The 21,959-nt window shown below is 42.2% G+C and overlaps 1 protein-coding gene across 1 annotated transcript in view; it reads right to left on the reverse strand.

Moving 5' to 3' along the window:
* Positions 1-21,959, reverse strand: part of sema6bb (sema domain, transmembrane domain (TM), and cytoplasmic domain, (semaphorin) 6Bb) — a 154,528-nt gene that overhangs the window by 60,742 nt on the left and 71,827 nt on the right. The window contains exons 3-5 of the mRNA XM_034081247.1: positions 20,836-20,950; positions 7,950-8,010; positions 7,748-7,810 (exon numbers count right to left, since the gene is read on the reverse strand). Of these exons, the coding sequence (XP_033937138.1) occupies positions 7,748-7,810; positions 7,950-8,010; positions 20,836-20,950 (239 nt within the window). The remainder of the gene's footprint in view (positions 1-7,747; positions 7,811-7,949; positions 8,011-20,835; positions 20,951-21,959) is intronic.

Below are 21,959 nucleotides of genomic sequence, written 5' to 3' on the forward strand. Positions count from 1 at the left end.
ATTTAGGAAGCTGCTCCTCTAAATCTCCAAAGTTTCCATTACACGCCTGGCTGGTCCCCTGATGTTAGCGACCAGGGAGAGGAGAGCACGCTCTGCCAAGAAGCTACCATTGAGCCAGAACACTCCAACACACATGTACCGTCTACACAACACACACTCACAGAGGTTTGGAGAGGCTCGTCTTCGCTCATTAACAACAGGATTGTCATTCCCAGAAAAAAATCCCTGACATACAATGTTGTCTGAAAACAGCGATTGTTTGTGACAGGAGGAGAGAGAGTGTGTATGTGTGTGCACTGGTGGGTGGAGGGTAAATCAGCGGCGGTACCAAATTAGCAGCAATGTGCTGTTCTGAGTGCTGCGGTCTTACTCAGCATGTTAAAGCTAATCCGCGTCTCGCTGCAACCCTTCTTCTCCGTTTGACGGTAATTCGGATTGAACACACCACGGGCCACAAACAAACATCCGACACCAGAGAGAGGGGATGGAGCAAGGGGAGGGAAAGGTGATATTATAGAGATAGGGGGACACAATCACGAGGGAAAGAGAGACAGAAAGAGAAAAGCAGAGTTGTTCCAGTCCAGTCAGCCGTGTGGCAGCCTCAGCGGAGGAGCCGCCCTGCAGCAAGACCCGCAGATTGTGAGGTCAGCTGAGCTCCACTCCCCCGTGGAAACACACACACACACACGCACTCACACACTCGTCGCCGACCACAACACTTAACCTGAGTCACCCTTGGAAAGCTCTGTCTGATAACCTGTTGAGAAAGCGGTGGCGAATGATCAGATTAATACATTTACATATATTTAAAGGATATGTTGGAGAGGAAGGCTCGGCACAAATTGGTCCAATGCAAGTATTTTATGCCAAAGCTAGTAATTCACGAAACCGTCATCAGGGCAATTTGGAAAAACGATATTTGCACATGGGAAATACTTGGCTGTAGATCCCTGGGTCAAAATAAAATTGAAGAGGAAATATGTATCACAAGTTTCTTAAGGGAAATGAATTCTTCACACACATCTGGAACGCAATAAAGGGCGATATAAAAGCCAAGGAATGGAAAACTCTGGTTCATCTCAACATTGTTGCAATGAGTGTGCAGAGACTTTTTTATCCATAGTTCATGATGTTGGCGTCTTGTTGGCATCATTGTTTTTGGGGGGATATAAAAACGTCTGCCGTTATTTAAAGATACATTAAGTTTGAAAGTGAATGTCCCGAGTGTGGGGAGGCATAATAAGCACAAAGATTTACTGAGAGACTTCACACTCAAGAATCTAAAGGCAGAGCAACGTGATTTAAGAAAAGGACCACAACTCAAAGGAAAGTGACTCCACATGCGGTATTTTAAATCGATTAATTTTGGAGCTGAAAAAGGGTTGTGAAACTGAATCTTCTGCCCGTCTGACCCAGAAAAGGCATTTGTTTTCGACGATTGAGAACCGCGAGCTCCTCAGAGAGCACGATCAACGCAATATTGATCAAACAATCTGGCTAAGTGCTGCTTATCGCGAAGCCCAACCGCTCTTTAAAAGCGCTCTATAAGGAATTGCCTTTGTTTGCATGCCACGCTGCCATGGCCTGATGTGTTGGCACTGAGCCACTTCGGGGGTAGGTCTCACCCTCTGTCTATCTCGTTCTACTGCTTTCTTAAGAAGAGAAAGAGAGAGTGAAAAGTGGGGGAGGCAATGACAGAGAACAACATTCAAAGAGCAATTACAAGAGAGATACAGAGACAGCAGAAAGCTAAGGACAGAGGCAAATATGAGGAATACGCAGAGTGAGTGACAGCGAGGCAGACTGTTGCTTTCATCAACAATCGTGTGGTCAACGGAGGCGAAGGGAGAAAAATCGGGATATTGAATATTCAGCCTAATTAAGGAGAATACTATGTCCTTTGCGATCAACCAGGCAGAAACATTTAATTACAAAACCAATTATGAGGTGGTGAATGTATCACATCTGACACAACCATCCCCCAAGCAGAACAGGACACTTTCAGGACAAGGAAGTGGAGGAGAGGCGGAGAGAGGAAGGGAGGGTGACGCACAGAAGATGACTGCTTGATAGATGTGACTTTCTGTTTTAATTGTGTTTGTGCGTGTGTGGGAGGCGGAAACGAGAGAGAAGCAGATAAGAAGAACCCTTGAAATCATGAATATGTATTAACATATAATGTACATGAGGGTTAGTGACCTCACCTCTGTGCATACATTAGAGTCAGGAAAAGAGTGTCATTTGTTTCAATATTCAGGCAGCTTGACCTCCAAAGTGATGAGGAAACAGCAAGAGGTACTCAGGAAATACAAAGCCTGGAGCAATCTTATGCATTTCAACACCCCGCGGTAACCACTGTAGCTCGATAAAAACATCACTGTAACATCGATTTCATGATACACAATTCATATCATTTGGTTACCAACATATATATTTAGTTAGGTCTTTCTTGGTTCTTTAAGGCTGCATCAAAGCTGAACTTATTACAGGGCTTAAGCAAACAACAGGGCGGTGGTGGCGAAGGTGTCTCTGAGCAAGGCACCGTTCCCTACACGGCTCCCCGGGCGCCGTTCAAAATGGCAGCACACTGCTCCTAACACAGGATGGGTCAAATGCAGAGAAACAATTTCCCCACGGGGATTAATAAAAGTCCATCTTAATCTTAGAAAGATGATGCAATTATTTGTTGAAAGAAGAAATGCTGTGCACACTTTGGTCCAATCCAGGTACGTCATGAAAAAGGCAAGATTAATCAAGCTGCGTATATTACAAAATGGATCCCAGACAATGAAATGACATCAAATAGTGTATTTCTTTCACATATATGATGTGTTCAGGCGCCTGCTGGGTCATCACCATGTTAACATTTTTCATTATTTATTAAAAAGGTATAGTATGCAGTATTTTAAAAATGTATAGGTTATAGAAAGATTTCCCCCCCCATCATCACTTATGTCCCACTAAAGCTGTGTGGAGGTCTGTGTGGGACCTTGCCCTTTGATGGTATTTTCTCCTTTCTTCTTATTTTGCTGTGTGAGGCATGTTTCTTGGCGTTAACAAAGAGCTTCTGGGCCACACATGAGGTGTAACTCAGCCAGTAAGCAGGGTTTGTCGCCCAGAGTCATTCCCTGGCAGTGATGTTGCCCTTTGTCCCGCCCCTCGGCATCTGTCTTGTAAAGGTAAGCTGATACTAAGGCATAAGCTACCTTGGGCAAATGTATGACACAGTGGCGGTAAATGACGATGAGAAAGGATTGTTACATTGCTGCATGTTTTTATATGCTCAAGTGTCAAAACTGGTAACACACACACACTAATACCATGTATACATCACTTCAGGAGACATGACATTGAGTTACATGCATTTCCTGGAGACTTATCCGAACCTTAACCATAACCAACACATGCCTAACCCTAACCCTAACCCTAACCCTAACCCTAACCCTAACCCTTAACCTAACCAAGTCTTCACCCTAAAATGAATGATTCCCCTTATGGGGACCTCCATTTTGTCCCCATAAGGGAGGCGAGTCCCCCCAAGTGACTGTGTAAACAGATTTAGGTCCCCACAAGTATAGTAATGCTAGGCCGCCGCACGCACACACACACAGCAGTATTTTGGCCTGCCAAGAGTTGTGTGGACAGATCACGGCCTGCCTCTGTAAAGAAAAGTACTGTACACAGTGTCGACTGATAATGAGATCTACTGGGCATCCAACGGCCTTTTCGCTTCTCCTCTGTCACTATCGGCGAGCTCACTTTAGAGACCGGCTCGAAAAAACACATTAAAAAGGTGTCTTGCCTCTTTTTTCTCACACTTACTCGCTAAACAGTGAGACGAAAAAGAAAGAGACAGACACAGAAAGACAATTTGACTCTCCTCCGATCTCCTTTAACTCCAAGTCCCCTCACAAACACATCGGAGCATCTGTTGATGGCATCTTGGCCTCTCAGTGGGAGATGAGAGAGGCAGCTAGAGGGTGCTTAACTATAGGACTCCTTCATACTCACCAAGCACGTAACACACACGCGCGCACACACGCGCAGCGCACACACACACACACACACACACACACACACACACACACACACACACACACACACACACACACACACACACACACACACACACACACACACACACACACACACACACACACACACACACACACACACACACACACACACACACACACACACACACACACACACACACACACACACACACACACACACACACACACACACACACACACACACACACGCGCACGCAGCGCACACACACCTGACAGGCCACAGCAGTATTTTATAAGTGGTCCCTTTCCGCTGCCTTTATTCAAAGTTTTATGAGAAAGGAAATGCATTAAACAAAATGTTTCTCGGGGAAAACACGGACTGTCAACTTTGTTAACTCCACAGGGTATCTATAAATGTTGCATTTTCTTGTTGACATTTTCTCAGAGATGTATCGGTTCAACTCTGTGGTCATTGTGTGGCTGTATTTTGTGTTGACATTACCGGTTCCTACTCTTATTTCTTCCCTCTTTAGAAAATACTGCTACTTTCTTTTTTACAATGTGTAGTATTTCTGTTAAGTTAGTTGTTAATATGTAAGTCTACTCTTCCTCCTTTTGCCTTTTATTTTGCACTTCTGCTTCGACAGTATAACAACGCTTCGGGGGAAACATTCTGATTCTGAGTGCAGGATCACGTTACTGTGTCAGATCTGTGTAGTGTCTGTTGGTTTGAACACAGACATAATGTCACTTTCAGTCCCATATAAACCATAGTGACTCGAAACACATCGTAAAGGCTTCGAGAAATAACACCGGCTGCACCCTGGCCAGTGTGTGAGTGAGTGCCTGTGTGTACATGCATACACACAAACAAGCACATCCCCTTCAGTTGCGTCCGGGCCCATGAGCTGACGGAGAGGACCTGGCAGGGGCCTTATCTCGCTCACATTGCCGTGTGACTCACAGCCTCACCAGGCAGCAGCACAGTCATTAGGGGCGAGAAGACCTTTCATATCTCGGCCGGCCCCTCAGCTCCGGCCAACAAGGACCAACTCTCTCTCTCTCACCTCTCCTGCTGTCAGCTAGGCTTTTTGTCTGCGTCCCTCTATTCTCCATTGTGTTCCTGTCTGGCACTGTCTCACACAGATTTAATGTCAGGTGTTCTCTCACTGTGTTAAATAAGTCATTTTTTTCTCTGCCTGGAGGGGACAGGTCCCATGTTTCCCCTGCCAACCATCACCACTTCACACACGCACACTGACTTTGTATGTGTGTGTGTGTGTGTGTGTGTATGTGTGGACTAGCATTACTATACTTGTGGGGACCTACATCTGTTTACATAGTCACGTGTGGGGACTCGCCTCCCTTATGGGGACAAATTGGAGGTCCCCATAAGGGGAATCATTAATTTTAGGGTGAAGACTTGGTTAGGTTTAGGATTAGGGTAAGGGTTAGGTTAAGGGTAAGGGTTAGGGTTAGGCATGTGTTGGTTATGGTTAAGGTTAGGATAAGTCTCCAGGAAATGCATGTACAGTAAGTGAATGTAATGTCCCCTGAAGTGATGTATACATGGTATCAGGGTTTCCGTTAGCCGGTAATTACCGGTTTTTAGCTGGTACAATTTATAAAAAACCGGTAAATTCAAAACCTGCCGGTCAAAATGTCTGGTAATAATTAGGGAGGCTCCGATCGATCGGCCGCCGGTCATTATCGGCCGATATTCACTCTTAATAGTTTGATCGGTGCTCTCTATAAAGGCCGATCAGGAGAGCTGGATCTGATCGATATGGACATAAACGCGAGTGAAGTGTAACCGGACGCGAGAGAGAGATCAGATCGGCTGCTGAGTCTGACCGAGACACGCAGCTCTGCAGAATCACCTGAAGCCCCGCCCTCTGTTTAGCGAGCTGCAGGAGCTGCTTGAGAAACTGACGTGCTGTCAGGAGAGAGAGGGAGGGAAAGAGAGGATCCGTTTCTCCCGTGTTATTATTCATAGTTGATGTAAACTTCTGAATAATGTACGTTATCTACTACAAGTAGTTTGTTTGAATGTAATAATTATGTTGTTTGTTGTTTGTGGAATCATTTATTGAAAAATGAATCTGAATTTTTCGATCTGTTACGATTATAAACTGAAGCAATATAAAAATGAGCCCCGTGAACTGAGTTTTAAACATCAGCATATCTGCTCATAGTCCGGTAATTACCTGCTAACGGAAACTCTGCTACACAACTATTATTATTATTATTATTGAAATATGACCGGTAAGTTTCAAATTAGTCCGGTAAAATAAATTCTGCCCGGACATTTGACCGGCGAGAAAAAATCCTAGCGGAAACCCTGCATGGTATGTGTGTGTGTATGTGTGTGTGTGTGTGTGTGTGTGTGTGTGTGTGTGTGTGTGTGTGTGTGTGTGTGTGTGTGTGTGTGTGTGTGTGTGTTGGAGATATAAAGGGCATTCAGGCGTGGGCTGCTGGTGGCTGTTGGGACGTTTCACCCCATTCACTTTCTCATCGGATCATTTTCCCAACGCCCACCTGCATTTTCTGAGGGCACAAAGCGCATTCCTAACCCATCGCGGTGGAACAAGAGGTGGATAGGTAGGAGGGGCTCTGTTCCTCTGATCAATGTGTGTGTGTTAGATGAGCAGGGACAATGGCACAATATCTGTCAGAGCCCTCCTCCGCGTGAGGCTGAGCAAGCAGGCATGACAGCGAGATGACTGGCACAATGAAAGCAGAGCTGCCGGCGGGACGGGAGGACGTGTGCCAGAATAATGAGAAAGAGGAACAGCGCCAGACAAACAATCTGAGTAACTGGACAAGATTTCAACATATTTCACTATCAATGTGGCATTCAATATATTAAGTGTGACTTTCTACTGTGTGTATCTTGGCATATTATCTGTAGTTCCTTAAGGGGCTTTTCAGAAATGTCAGCCCTTTAAAAAAAGACGCTGACTCAATCACTACTCTGAGATACAACTCAGAAGATGCCTCCAGTAACAGAGTGTTAAATAACAAATCAAATGCTAAAGTAACCTACAAAAAACAAGACATGAGGAGCTTTCTAATGGTATGTTAAAGTCTGTGTCTCAGCCAGATTATTGTATTATTAATACTTGATATGATGTTGGCCCATTTAACATGAAAAAAGAATAAGCCTCTTTAAAGTGATGTGTTGTCATCATTCATGATAAGGCTTTTTCAAGCTATACTTCATCGAATTACATTTCCAATGGATCCCACTACTACTTGTATATAAAGGGATGGGTCGAGCTGAACAAATACCAGTTGAACTACACATCTGTAAGGAGTCTTCTTGACGTCTTTCAGCTCATTATTTTCATTTAGTGTTTTGGTTCAGTCTCACTGCTCTCATCATCATGCAGCTGCTTTGAAAGAGAATCTCTGAAAAACACACTATCTACCTGCCAAGCAGAGTTATTGGCTCTCTGGTGAACTTTGTGAAGCATTTTGCAGCTTAAGCGCCAGATATTTCCCTCAGGAGTTGGTGGAGACCAAACACAGAGCGAAAAGATTATTGTTCTTGAATGTGCCTGATGGCCATAAATCCAACTCTAAATAAATACGCTGTGTTGTTCTACTGTAGATTAGCAGCTCTTTGCTATGACGTTGGCCATATCAACTGTATTAAGTGTCGAGGTCAATGTTGTGTTAGCAGGTTCTTGAAAGATAGAGAATGTGGAGAATCAGCCACTCTGTCTCACCTCATGCTTGCCCTTCATCCTGCAGATCCTGATGTCATTCTTGTTCGACTCCCACGTCCTTTTCTGTATATAAAAAAGCACACACATTCATGCGTGATTATACATTTGCATTTCTCTATAGTAGAAGGTGACATTTTCCTGTGACAAATTATACCTAATTTAAATGAATACATGCTGTAGAGTCTGTCCTAAAGGTTCTCACCTTGCTGTAGAACATCTCGTCTCCTGCAACGATGTCCAACTCCACACGGAAAAGGTCATCTCTGCAGAGAGAGAGAGAGATTGGGAGTCAGCCAACGCAGCACCATACGGAGCTCAAGGTAAGGCAGAGCAAACCATGAAAACCAGTTCCAGCATGGATATTATTTCTAGCTCAGTCGATGCATATTTTCTCTGGATGAAATCCAAGCCACACACTAAATACAAACTTTGAGTACGAATATTTCCACTATATATTACATCAGTGTGGTTATACAACTAAATAATTCTGTGTGCAGCTATGTAATGCATATATATTAGGGCTGTCAGTCGATTCAAATATTTAATCGCGATTAATCAAGAATTGAAACTGAGCAATCTCATTCCTCTGCATGTTTTTAAAGCTAGGCTAAATGAAATGCTTGCTGATACAATGGGCACTTGTACATGTCTATAACTATGTATCCTGTAAATATAATGTATAATGTCCTTTATTGTTTTATGTTTCATGTGGAACCTATATGCAGCAGGTCTTCCTTGAGAAAGAGATCTATGTTCTCAATGGGACCAATCTGGTTAAATAAAGGTTTGAAATGAAAATGAAATCGCATGATTGTCCATAGTTAATCGTGATTAATCGCAAATTAATCGCACATTTTTGATCTGTTCTAAATGTACCTTAGAGGAATATTTTCAAGTTTTTAATACTCTTATCAACATATGAGTGGACAAATATGCTTTATGGTAATGTTTATTATCATTTGAACAATGACAAATATACTCATGAATATTAAACAACAACCTCTGAACATTTCAAATATTCGCCTCAATTCAACCTGGAACCTCTCATACAATACAAATGGTGTGTGTGTGTGTGTGTGTGTGTGTGTGTGTGTGTGTGTGTGTGTGTGTGTGTGTGTGTGTGTGTGTGTGTGTGTGTGTGTGTCTTGGATCGTTGGAGCTATGTGCAACTCAAGGCATATGCTCGAACGGGAGCTGCCTGGACGCTGCTATCATGAGTGTGCTGACTTTTCGTACAATGTCCCGCTGTCTGCTTCCTGCATCAAGTCAAGTGCTCGGCGCAGTTGTGTGGATAGAGCGCTCCTCTGTTTTCATTTAAACAGCTCCTTGCATCCGTTAGCGCAGCTAGCTAGCACCAGATGCTAACAACAACAATACACGTAAGGTCTCTCTCTCGCTCGCTCGGGCCACACATACACACACCCTCCCGGTCCTCCCGATGGCCAGTCGGTGCCTGCCGGTGAGCGTGGAAGTGTGGTCTGCCACAAGCGGGCGGCAGGAGCGGGGCTGTCAGCATCAGCTTTAAACTCGATGCGCTCTGAAACTACGGGGCGGCCGAGGAAAAAAAATACACATGCGTTAATCGCGTTAAAATAATAAGTGGCGTTAATTTTTTTTTAACGCGTTAACTTGACAGCCCTAATATATATATCAGAGACCTTTATTACTTTAAGTTGATCAGACCCTCAGAGATTAGGAAACAGCTTTATCATGTCTTTCATTTCTCCCAATATATATGAGGAATGGTACCCGACTGCATAATGTTCCAAATCTCCCCTTTGCCTTTTGCTTCTTCTCATTAAACTCTGCTGCTGCATTAAAATGGCCCCCGAATTCTGCTTATCAGTCTTATTCAAAAGCCTGAAATTGAATTAATGGCTGATTTAATGAAGTTGTTAGAGTGGTGCTTGCACACCCCCACATGCTGCCTACACGTGGTCCTAAACCAAACACTATCTATTAATGATATTCTAAACCCTGCTTTCTCTCATGGTGGGTGCCTAATTGATATATATGTACTATAACAACAGCTTGTATGTACAAAGTCATACATTTTCCCCTTTTGAATGATGAATACAGATACAGCTGCCAGCTAGAAAGGAGTTCATTGACCCTCATGAAGGTGCATAACGTACGTTGGCTGTGTGGTGTGTTCAACTGCGTCTTTCTGGCCATGATGCATTGGACGTGAGGCAAAGCAACAGTCGCAGCTTTGTATTTTTGATGTTGGCTTGGTGTGTGCACCTTTAATCTGCTGATGATTTCTCAGTAACCTTGGATGTTCCTGTGAAAATGCCAGCTAAATGAGAGTTGGGCTTGGCAGCTCTAGTAGCAGCTGACGCCTGCATATTGATCAAGGCCTCCGTATCTGCTGGGATGAATCTAAAGCTTGGAGATCATCTAAGCAAAAGGCCGGGGCTCCGGATGGGCTAATCTGTAAATCTGCTATAGCTGTGTTATTGCTGCAGTATCGATCCCATCTCTGAACAAGCTCTGCCTCCCAGTACTGCATGTTCTCTTGGTTTCTCCTTTTCCTTTGATAGCAGAGGTTATCATGTATGCATCCATGTACAGGTGCCTGCTCATATGAGTAATCGTACCACCTCAGTGTGTGTATCAATGTGTGTTAGCATCTGTTTCTCTAAGAGAGATAAAGCGGTGAGAATGCGTGCATGATGAGAGCGCAGGTAAGCCATCAAGGTTACTCCAATCCTGAATAATTCATCCTCACTTCCTGCTGGCGTTTTAGTAAGATTCCCACTCTTACTCTACCTCGCAGAATGGGACAATGGCTAAGTAGCTAAGAAGTGCAAAATCACCAAACACTAGCACAGTGCTGCTCTGCTTAACAGGTCATAGTTTAAGCGTTCTCCAAACAGTGGAGTGGGCCAGAGTGTGAGGCGTAATCTCATCCAGGCTGCTTCGGCGTTGTCTAAGCATTAACATAATGAATATAGCAACAGGCCTCCTAGTCAGAGTGGCTCGCAGCCAGCGCTGTTGCCTCTGATGGTGCAGAGGAGGGGGAATTATTTATGGTGCAGCCTCTCTCTCCATCGCTGATCCTGCCTTCCAGGTTGTTTGAATGATGCAAAGCCTGTATGTTTTTAGTTTGTTTGTATGTATGTGTGTCAGTGGATTTAATGTTTACTGCATGTAATAGAAGGTTAGGAATCAGGACTAACATGTGAACTGTGTTCTTTATGTGGCAGGAGCCTTGAATAGCCATGATTCATTAGGTCATACAAAGGCGCCTCAACTCACAACCAACCATAAAACCTACAAATCAAGTCTCCGATTTTTTACTCTTTGTCTGGGTGGAGGTGTGTGTGTAGGATGTGCACGTGCCTGAGCTGTTATTTTATATATACGCCTCCGACCCTTTTTGACCCGGCTGATACAAAGTCAACACAGAGTCTGAAGAGAAACTGTCAACATTTCCTACATTTCTGATATGACCAGCTCATGAACTTTCTCCATGCAGCAGTCCAAACAACGCCAGCCTCAAGGTCAAGACATCTTAATCCACCCGGCTTTGCAGTATTTATTTTTTGGTTTAACTTCTCTTCTTCGTGCTACTAGCTATATGGTGGTTTAGCATGAGCAGCAATGAGCCTGTCTGAGCCTTTTAATAGCGTTTAGGCAGAACTGATCCACTGGATGACATTAAAATGGAAGGATTTGAGCTGACCACATAGTTACCCTGACACTTCTGCTGACTGAGGGAGAGGACAGTGTGACTCTGTGATTTTGCATGCATTTGGGTGACAGTAAATATATGCATGAGTTAGTGGATCACATACTAAATTCTAAAAAGTCAAACAGTAGTGCTCCCAAAACTTCAAAAGGAGCAAAAGCAATCTTGCACATTGTACTAAGTTCTTACTTAGAGCAAAGTTTTGGTCAAAGATATTCATCAGACATTAAAGTCATTAAGCATCATCGTCATAAACGTAACCTTAAAGATGGGGTAGGTAAGTTTGAGAAACCGGCTCGAGATTCACTTTTTGTTATATTCCATGGAATGCTCTTAACATGTGCTTTGACAAAAAATCCATAAAAAAACGTCATCTGTGGAAGCCGTGGTCCTGTAAAAAGCATGACCAATCATCTGAGCCGGCCCGGCTAAAATAACTGGATGGCCTACCTGCCTGTCAGCCTTCCATCTGTGCACAAACTTATCTCGTGCCCTCATTGGTCACGTTCATGTGTGTTGGAGGAGGGGCTCTGTAAGGAAGTGGTAGATTTTTTCCGGCTGTGTATTTTCAAATTCTAGCGCACTCATGCTGGTTTCTCCAAAATTACCTACCCCACCTTTAAGGCTGCAGCAAACGTCAAAAAGGAGTTAAATCCCACTACAGGACTTAATACCTAATACATCTAGACAAGAAATGTTTTTCAAAATCCATAAAAACAATCCTAACACTACACAAATATTCATTTACTTAAAAAGGAAAGTATAAGTGAAATAATAATAAATAAGTATACTCATGTATGCAGCGATTGCAGTGCATAATAGATTTTTCCAGCATTTTTTAAATGGTTAATTGCCTGAACTGATAAATTGACAAGTTGACTTCTCATTGCATCTGATAGGAATCTTTCTTTAAGTGTGATCCTCTTTTTTAAGTAAATAAAACCCATCTTTTTAAATCCACCTGTCACTCCTTTTGCCAGCCAGCTTGGTTGGTCACACTGACTTATCAAAGGAAAAATGCTTTACAGGGTTCCCACATCTTCTTAAACTTCATATTCAAGGACTTTTCAAGGATTTTCACGGCCCATTGCCCCACATTTAAGGACCCACACAGCATAGATTGAGACAATGATAACGGTTAATTACTGTTACAACACTGATAATGAGATCAAGAAGCCTTCACAGGAGCTCACACACAACCATTAAGAAGAGAGAGAGTCCTCTGTGTGTCACAGCGATCGCAGAGGATGTGCTCCTCTGCTCTCTCTATCACAGAACAGAGACTTATTAACGAGATGAAAGGCTAAATAAATACAAGTTATATTTCTATTAATGTACAAAATATATAAATTAAACCATGTTCAATGACGTGTGTCCATTTATTTTTAGTTTAAAAACTGGAACTGTAGGGTTAGGGTTAGGGTTTTTATCTTAACCTGCAGATTAACCAAAAGTTCTATTTAAATTAACATAAATCTGCAAGTAATTGGCTTTAACTTGTTTACACTAAAGGCCAAACAGAATTCTATGACGATTAGTCCAGAGGGAAGTGTTTTAGTATTGTACTTAAGTGCACTAAGAGGTCATTAACTGTTTTTTTGATGTAATGCTACTTTATCCTTCTACTCCCCAATATTTTGAGAAGCCATTTGTGTACTTGTTACTTCTTTTCTTACAGATTCAGATTATTATCTAATATAAAATATAAATCAACTAATAAATAAACAAATAATCAAAGCTAAAACATCCAGCAGCACACTGTAAAAATAAATAGGGTGTTTTAACTAATAAACTTAAGTTCAAGGGCTGCCTCATAATCAGTATATGAGTTGACTTAAAGTAAAAATGTACTTTGTTTCAACTCACAATGTTAAATTGTACAAGTTATTTTACTAATGATCATTCATTGAAACTTACAATTTACAATAGAATATAAAGTAATTAGAATTAGCTCCACAGCTGTGAAAATATTAATGCTAGAATAAACATAATCCAGTAATTGGTTTTATGTAAAAATGATTCTGAAATGGGCCATTACTTGTTCTTTTTTACTTAAGTATATTATAATCCCAGTACTTTTGTACTTCTCTTTAAGTAAGATTTTGAATGCAGGACTCTAACCTTGAACAGTTTCCTTTACAATTCACATTTTAATCAGAGTGCTCTTCCACCACTGATTACAGAACTAGTGTATCGTGTGGGAAAAGTCTGCGGTGTGTGTCCATGTGAGTGTTTGTGTCTCTCCCTACAATCTTTCCCTTTCCTACATGCTGGACTCTCTCTAGCTGCGGCTCTACAGCTGTCTGCATTACCTCCCAGGACAACAAGTCTTTGCAACAAGTCAGCGTATCCCTGTTTGTCTGCCATGAGGCATTTGACCCGGCCATGACCCCCCCCACCGTGTCCTCTGAGGTCAACGTTTGAGGGCCAATAAACCGAGCCACCACCAACCTGGCAGCAAGTCAACACACTTTCCCTTTCCAAGAAATGCAAAACGTAAACAAACGCGTGCGGAGCCAGATGGCAAAAAAAAATCGTACTATTTATCACAATTGGAACAGTTAATCAAGAATTGGCTTCCTTCCTTTGTTCATCTTGCCGATAGATAAACACACACTACAATTGGTTTATATTTTGTATTAGCCCTGGATCCGGCGGAAGACCACAGGATCCACAGCTGCTCATCTGGACAGCAATGAAATGGGGCTTAACACAGCGCAACGCTTTACTCCAACAGCCACCAGCCAAATACATGGTTTACTTTCATTTAGTGGGGATGGGGAGAGGACAGGGAGAGGTGGCTGCTCTCTGCAGGTGCTCCAAGCAGGGATTTAGCAGTGCTTGCAGACTGAAGAGCAGCCATGCTAATAGTGACAGGAATTGGGGATGAGTGAGGCGTCTTATCAAGCCGTGCACTCTGTAGGAGCTGCTGGCAGCCATACCTGCCTCCACACAGGTTCTTATTTAGAAATTATACTTGTTATGCCTCCCTGCTGGGTTGTCTTTGGCTCACACAAACATTTATAGACAGATCTGGATTTTTTTCCAGGCTGATCCTTTTCTGTCAGGAAGCCGCACACACTATTAGCCACTTAGAAGAAATGTATAAATATACTAGTGAAACGCTCTTTCTGTGAATCTCTCTTCCAAAAGTGAACCCCCTCGCCTCGCTCTCTTTCCGCCTGTCAGACGAGCGCTTCATTAGACATTCATATCAGTTTACCTCTGCTAGTCAGTAAAAAGCTCTGCAGCTGTAAATTGAAATTAACGTCACTCAGACGGCTTCATAGCTCTTGTTATATTTTAAGGCAGACTGCAGTAGCTGTCTGTGTAGAGTTTAACTATCTGACTGAGTGCATGTGTGTGCTGAGCGCAGACAGAATGGCTGGAACCCTGTTACATATTTTGATATATTTATTACCAACGCTCAGTAGTGAGGTTAGAGCAGCTGGAGGCCAGGGACCGGGTCATTTCCTGGACCACAGTGGCGTCTCTTATTGAAAACCACTTCAGTCTTCTTTCAGACTGCCCCTACAGCAAATAACCAGCGCCATATGTGGAGACTCACTACTGTATGTCTCTTTTTTATAGCATGTTTCAAGCAACATTTAATTTTAGGACAACATGGGTAATAAATCTTGAGGTGTATGTTTTCTGTTAGTCCTGTCTGTTTCAGTCGGGCTCCTGAATGGCCCCGGGGGCAGCAGATGTAGCTTTACAGTGTAAACCCGGTGCAGCTGAGCCTCGTCTGGCCCTCCTGACCAGAGCTTCTGTCCAGGATCAGCACATTCACCACACTGACAACAGATGGGGACCAGCTTCATATGGAGACCAAACTACAAAACATATGTTGAGCCAAACACAAGCTAATGGAACAGATTTGTTATAAAAAAGACTTAAGTGGCACATTAATTTTACCGAGCAATTAAAAGAGATCATAGAACTTTTGATAAGGGTGTTACAATATTCTGAAAGTGGCTTTATTGGAATAATAACTGATTGACCTTCAAGTTTTAATATTTGAATAATGCAAGGTTTATTAAAGGCTCGCTAATTATGCAGTTTTTGAGCCTGAAAATTATGCTAAAATCCTAAAAGTTCACGTCAGACAGAGTTTACCTTGGAGTGACCTTCACTACTTTGGAGTGACCTTCACTAGCGCTTTTACATTCGACAAGCAGGTCATCTCCATAGTCAAAACCTGCTTTTTTTTTTTAAATACGACTATTGGCGAAGACCAAGTCGTTTTTATCTTTTAAAGACCTAGAAAGGGTTATTAATGCCTTTGTTACCTCGAGACTGGACTACTGCAACGCTCTATATGGGTATGGACCAGGCCTCAATGAAACACCTGCAGCTAGTCCAGAACGCAGCTGCACGTTTTCTGACTGGCCACAACAAGCGTGACCACATCATGCCAATTCTGGCCTCACTGGCTTCCAATTCGGTTCCGAATTTATTTTAAACTCCTTTTATTTGTTTTCAAAGCCCTAAATGGGCTGGCTCCTGCCTATATAGCCAAACTCCTCCATTGCTACACCCCAGCCAGAGCTTTAAGGTCTGCTGACCAGCTGTTGCTGATCGTGCCCAAGACCAGGCTCAAAACCCCAGCGGAGTATGACACCTGACTATTCACTGTGTTTTTGATTTTTATATTTCTGTTGTAAATGATTGTCTTTTATTGTGATTGTAGTAAAGTGTTCTTATTACATGTAGGCCTACAAGGCAAGGCAAGTTTATTTATATAGCACCTTTCAACACAAGGCAATTCAAAGTGCTTTACAAAAAACGAAAGACATTAAGAAAATGGCATTTAAAATCAGTCATTAAAAAGAAAAGATAATAAAATAAACATTAAAAGAAAAAATACATGGATAAAAGTTACAGTGCAGTTTAAGATGTGAATAGTTCAATTAAAAGCAGCGGCAAAAAGAAAAGTCTTTAGTCTGGATTTAAAAGTAGTCAGAATTGCAGCGGACCTGCAGGTTTCTGGGAGTTTGTTCCAGATATTTGGAGCATAATAACTGAACGCTGCTTTACCATGTTTAGTTCTGACTCTGGGGACAGAAAGCTGACCAGTCCCTGAAGACCTGAGAGATCTGGATGGTTCATAATTTAGCAGGGGGTCAGAAATGTATTTTGGGCCTAAACCATTCAGTGCTTTATAAACCAGCAGCAGTATTTTGAAATCTATTCTTTGACACACAGGAAGCCAGTGTAAAGACTACAGAACTGGAGTGATGTGATCCACTTTCTTAGTGTTGGTGAGGACTCGAGCAGCGGCGTTCTGAATCAGCTGCAGCTTTCTAATAGATTTTTTAGTGAGACCTGTGAAGACACCATTACAGTAGTCGAGTCTACTGAAGATAAAAGCATGGACAAGTTTTTCCAAATCTTGCTGTGACATTAGTCTTTTAATCCTAGATATGTTCTTTAGGTGATAGTAGGCTGATTTAGTAACTGTTTTAATGTGACTGTTGAAACTCAGGTCAGAGTCCATGACTACACCTAGATTTCTGGCTCTATCTGTTGTTTTGAACATTGCAGACTGAAGCTCAGCGCTAACTTTTATACGTTCTGACTTGGCTCCAAAAACCATTACCTCAGTTTTATCTTTGTTTAATTGGAGAAAGTTCTGACACATCCAGTCATTGATTTGTTCAATGCACTTTGAACTGAACTGAACTGTTTTCGAAAGTCCCACCCAGTTTTCTAGTCGGTCGAGTAATATGTTGTGGTCAACAGTGTCAAACGCAGCACTGAGATCTAATAATACTAACACTGATATTCTGCCACTGTCTGTGTTTAAGTGGATGTCATTGAAGACCTTTACAAGAGCAGTCTCAGTGCTGTGGTTTGGATGAAAGCCTGACTGGAACACATCGAAACAACTATTTAAATGCAAGAAATTACTCAACTGTTGAAAAACTACTTTTTCAATGATTTTACCTAGAAATGGGAGGTTTGATATGGGCCTGTAATTATTCATTACCGAAGCATCTAGATTATTCTTTTTTAAGAGCGGTTTAATGACTGCAGTTTTCAGAGCCTGTGGAAAAATACCTGAGTGAAGAGATTTGTTTACTATATGAAGTAGATCTGAGGCCATGCAATGAAAAACATCTTTGAAAAATCCTGTTGGAATAATATCAAGGCAGCAGGAGGAGGATTTCAGAAGTTGAATAATGTCCTCTAGGTTTTTATCATTAATCTAATGGAATTGTGTCATGGTGTTTGAATTTATATTAGGTGGACATAGGGACAACACATTTGCTGTACCTGATGCATAGGCACTGACTGCTTGTCTGATTTTCTGAATTTTGTCAGTGAAAAAGGAGGCAAAATCATTGCATGCCCTGGTGGATAGAAATTCAGAGGCTACTGACACTGGGGGGTTAGTTAGTCTGTCGACGGTAGCAAACAAGGCACGTGCATTGTTTTTATTTTTCGTAATGATGTCAGAGAAGAAAGACTGTCGTGCATTTTCAATTCCAAATTATAAAGGCCAAGTCTCTCTTTATAGATTTCAAAGTGAACCTGGAGATTTGTTTTTCGCCACCTACGTTCAGCTTTTCGACATTCTCTTTTTTCTGTTCTCACGGTCATGGCCTCTCTCCATGGAGATATTTTCTTCCCAGTCACTTCCTTTACCTTAGTTGGAGCAATGGCATCTATAACATTTTTAATTTTTGAATTAAAATGATCTACTAGCTCATTTACTGAGATGTTAGCAGGGGCAAGTGTGGAAGAAAAATTCTGAGTAAACATTTCCCTAGTATTTTCAGTTAAATGTCGCTTTGTAGTTATCTCTTTTTGAACATTTTTGTGAACAGAAATAGAGCTCTCAAAGAACACACAGGAATGATCAGAGAGTGCAACATCAGTCACCACAACCTTAGAGATATTCAGACCCTTTGAGATAATTAAGTCCAGAGTGTGCCCCTTATTGTGCGTGGGCTCCGTCACATGCTGAGTCAGTCCATAGCTATCAAGAACACAAAACAGTTCTTTAGCCCCTCTGTCCTGGGGGTTGTCAACATGGATGTTAAAATCACCAACAATGACTAGACGATCAAAGTCAATACACACTATAGACAGCAGTTCAGTAAAATCATCAAAAAAGCTTGCACAGTATTTGGGTGGTCTGTAGATATTTAGGAACAGAGCTCGAGAGGAGCATTTCAGCTGAAGGGCCACATATTCAAAAGAAGCAAAGTTTCCATACGATGTCTTCCTGCATTGAAGGGAATCATTGAACAGAATAGCAACTCCACCCCCTTTCTTATGCATTCTTTCCTGACTCATAAAACTAAAGTTGACAGGGGTTGATTCGATAAGAACAGCTGCACTGTTATTTTGTTCAATCCAAGTTTCTGTTAAAAACATAAAATCGAGATTGTGCTCAGTGATAAAATCATTGATTAAAAATGTTTTTCCTGCCAAAGACCTGACATTTAATAAAACTAGTTTAAGTTTGTTAGATACACTATCAGTAAGATGTTTTGTGACAAGCTGTGGCTGACATTGAATCACGGCTACATTTGATAAACTCACACGAACGTTTGAGCACTTCCTGTTTCTAAGCTGATTCACCGCTCTTAATCTATTACCTATCAACACAGATATCGGCAAAGCTACTGGCAGGCAGGGCCCCGGCATCTCCTGGAAAGAGTTGAGAGTGCCATACGCCCTTGAGCCCGGGCGTATGGCATATCAGTAAGAGTTTGTTGTGTTTTGTACACACACATTCTTATCAGGCTTCGGAGACTGCAGATGCTTTCTTGAAGGGAGGGGAGGTGGTTGACGTAGGCACGGTGATGGAGACGGGGGAGATGGTGCGGGGGTAGAGGACATGCTGCCAGGGGGGGGAGGTGGTTGAAGTAGGCACGGTGATAAAGACGGGGGAGATGGTGCGCGTCTCTGCAGTGATTTTGGTAGGCGTCGTTGAGGAGCGGGGGTAAAGGACATGCTGCCAACCCTGCGTATCTCCTTAGTTTGGTATTTGAACTCCAGGAAGGAATCGGTGCCAACCCTCTGTATCTCCTTTGTGTGTTCAGCGATCTCCAGGAGGGTGGGCGAGGGTGAAAGGGTGAACGGAGAGTAGAGAGAGCTGTGGGGTGAAGGATGAGTATCCTCAGAGCAGATAGGGGGGGTGAAGGGCGGTGGAGACTCCTCCATTTGTCTCCAATAATCAAGATATTTCTCAGGCGGGTGCAGTGATAGATTTTCAAGGTTTTCTGAGTGATGTGTTGTGTCTTTCTCTTGTTTTGATTCCTCTTGTTGCTTGTCCTTGGCAAAGGGAACAGATTGATGACGGAGGCAGTTGAATACGTTAGAGATAAACAATTTCACTCCTGATTTGTTCAGACAAACTCCATCTGCCATAAAAAGATGTCTGCGGTCCCATAAAAAGTTAAAGTTGTCAATAAAATGGACAGAATGGTCAGTACAGACAGTTGAAAGCCAGGTGTTCAGTGCAAACAATCTGCTGAATCTCTCCACTCCTCTTCTGACTGGCGGTAGAGGGCCACTGATGAACACCTCTGCATTTAGAGACCTGACAGTCTTTTTTCAGCACTTCTGACTGTTGTTTCACAACATCATTTGTTCCAATGTGCAGAACCACATTCTTCACAGTCGGATGTTCAGCCCCAATATGCAGGATATTCTCAGCCAAGTCAGAGACCATACAGCACTTTGGCTCGACCAAAAATCGTTTTTAAATGTGCTCTATAAATAAAACTTGATTTGATTTGATTTATCTCCCACACACTCCCCCCCCTGCCTAAAACACCTCTATTGGACTCTTTTGTTTACTTCCTTAGTGTAGTGACGTCTCTATGGATAACTTGCGCTTCTGTTGGCTAGCGCTCACATTGTACGTGACATCTCTAAGCGCCGGCCAGCTAACCAATCAGAGAAGATGGGCTCTGGTTTCATACAGAGGGTGAAAAGAGGTGCTGCAGCACAGGCGGTGGGAGAAAAATAAAGAGCTTTTTGTACATTAAAGCATGGAGACATGTCACTAGCACGTTAGCTAGTGTGCAGTTAGCATGTTGAAACATAAACCAAAGTGTTGGACGACAACCCAGCAAACAAGAGTTGGTACTGATGGTATGTTTTATTAGTAAACTAAGATCTGAAACACTGTAACTCCTGAAAATAGCTTACGTTGCTTGGCAACACATGCAGTGATAACAGATAATCCAACAGATATCAAAGCTGGTTTTGACAGAGCTATATATATATATATACCTTTATTTATGTGTGTGAGACAAACAATCAAAGGCAAATCACAGATCCAAGATTTTTCAAAGCCTATTTTCACTTTAGATAGCTGTAAATGATCTGTGTATACTATACATGCATTAGTATGAGTGTGAGTGTGATGTACCTGGCTCCAATGTAGAGCGTCCGATTGACCTGCAGGATCCTCTGGATGTGAAGAGGCTCTTGTCTGAGCCATGTCCGGTGGGGTCGGCCCAGAAACACTGCTTGTCTTCTCACGACTGCGGATGAAAAAAGGGACAGATACACATAATGGATGATTCCGAAACTGACATCGAAAAGTAGTCAACATAAAAGTGGTTTGCTGTTAGGTTGTTTTGACAGCTCTGAGGCAGTTACAGGTATTCAAGGTGACAACTTTTGAGACCTGCATTTGAAACAGCAGTATTTCTGCTACATTAAGCCCACAAAGCCACAGAGCAGAGCACAAACCGAGGAACAACAAAACAAATAAGCCTCTGAAAATAAAATATGTCGGATCTATAAATCATATGTCACTGTAATATTTTAAGTTTTGTTTGTTGTTGATTTGGAGACGCTTTTCATGAAATGTTGCTGCTTTTTGATGACACATTTGGCAAGACATATTCTGTCAAACATTTCAGATCATTCATAAAGAAAGACACCCAGAGAGACGTGACATTTTCAAGAGCATCAAAGAGGTAAAACAAAATGTTCAAAGTGTTTCGGAGGATAAGGAACTTGGTACATTAAGAAAGGGAAACCTTAGGGGAGACAGATCAGAGATAAAAGAAGTGGAGCATTTTCAGCAGGTTTCCATCATGTTGTGCCACAAGCAGAAATCACACGTATAAATCAGATGCATTAGCAGCGTGGCTATCCTTGATTGACCTTCAGTGAGGTGAATATTTTCATCCTCTCATCTCATCACTACCTCTTTCAATCCTACAGTATATACTTTTCGCTGGTTTCACCTCTATGTTTTGTCTTCTTCAGGTAATTTCGCTCTGCCATGGAAAACAACTGTGATTCATCCTCTTCTCTCTCTGTCCACCTCCACACTCTCCTCATGGCTGACCCTCCAGATAAACCTGCATTTTCTTTGATGAATTGTAACCAGACTTGTGGGGTAATTACATTTAACTGGGTTATGTAATCAGGTTGGAAAAAAACTGGTAATTGTATTCCCTTACAGTTACATACAAAATATGGCCAGGATTTCAAATGTTAAAATGCATTTAACAATACAAATCGATATTTTATAGGTAT

The sequence above is a fragment of the Pseudochaenichthys georgianus genome, chromosome 4, assembly GCF_902827115.2.
Source record: "Pseudochaenichthys georgianus chromosome 4, fPseGeo1.2, whole genome shotgun sequence".
Taxonomy (NCBI): Eukaryota; Metazoa; Chordata; class Actinopteri; order Perciformes; family Channichthyidae; genus Pseudochaenichthys; species Pseudochaenichthys georgianus.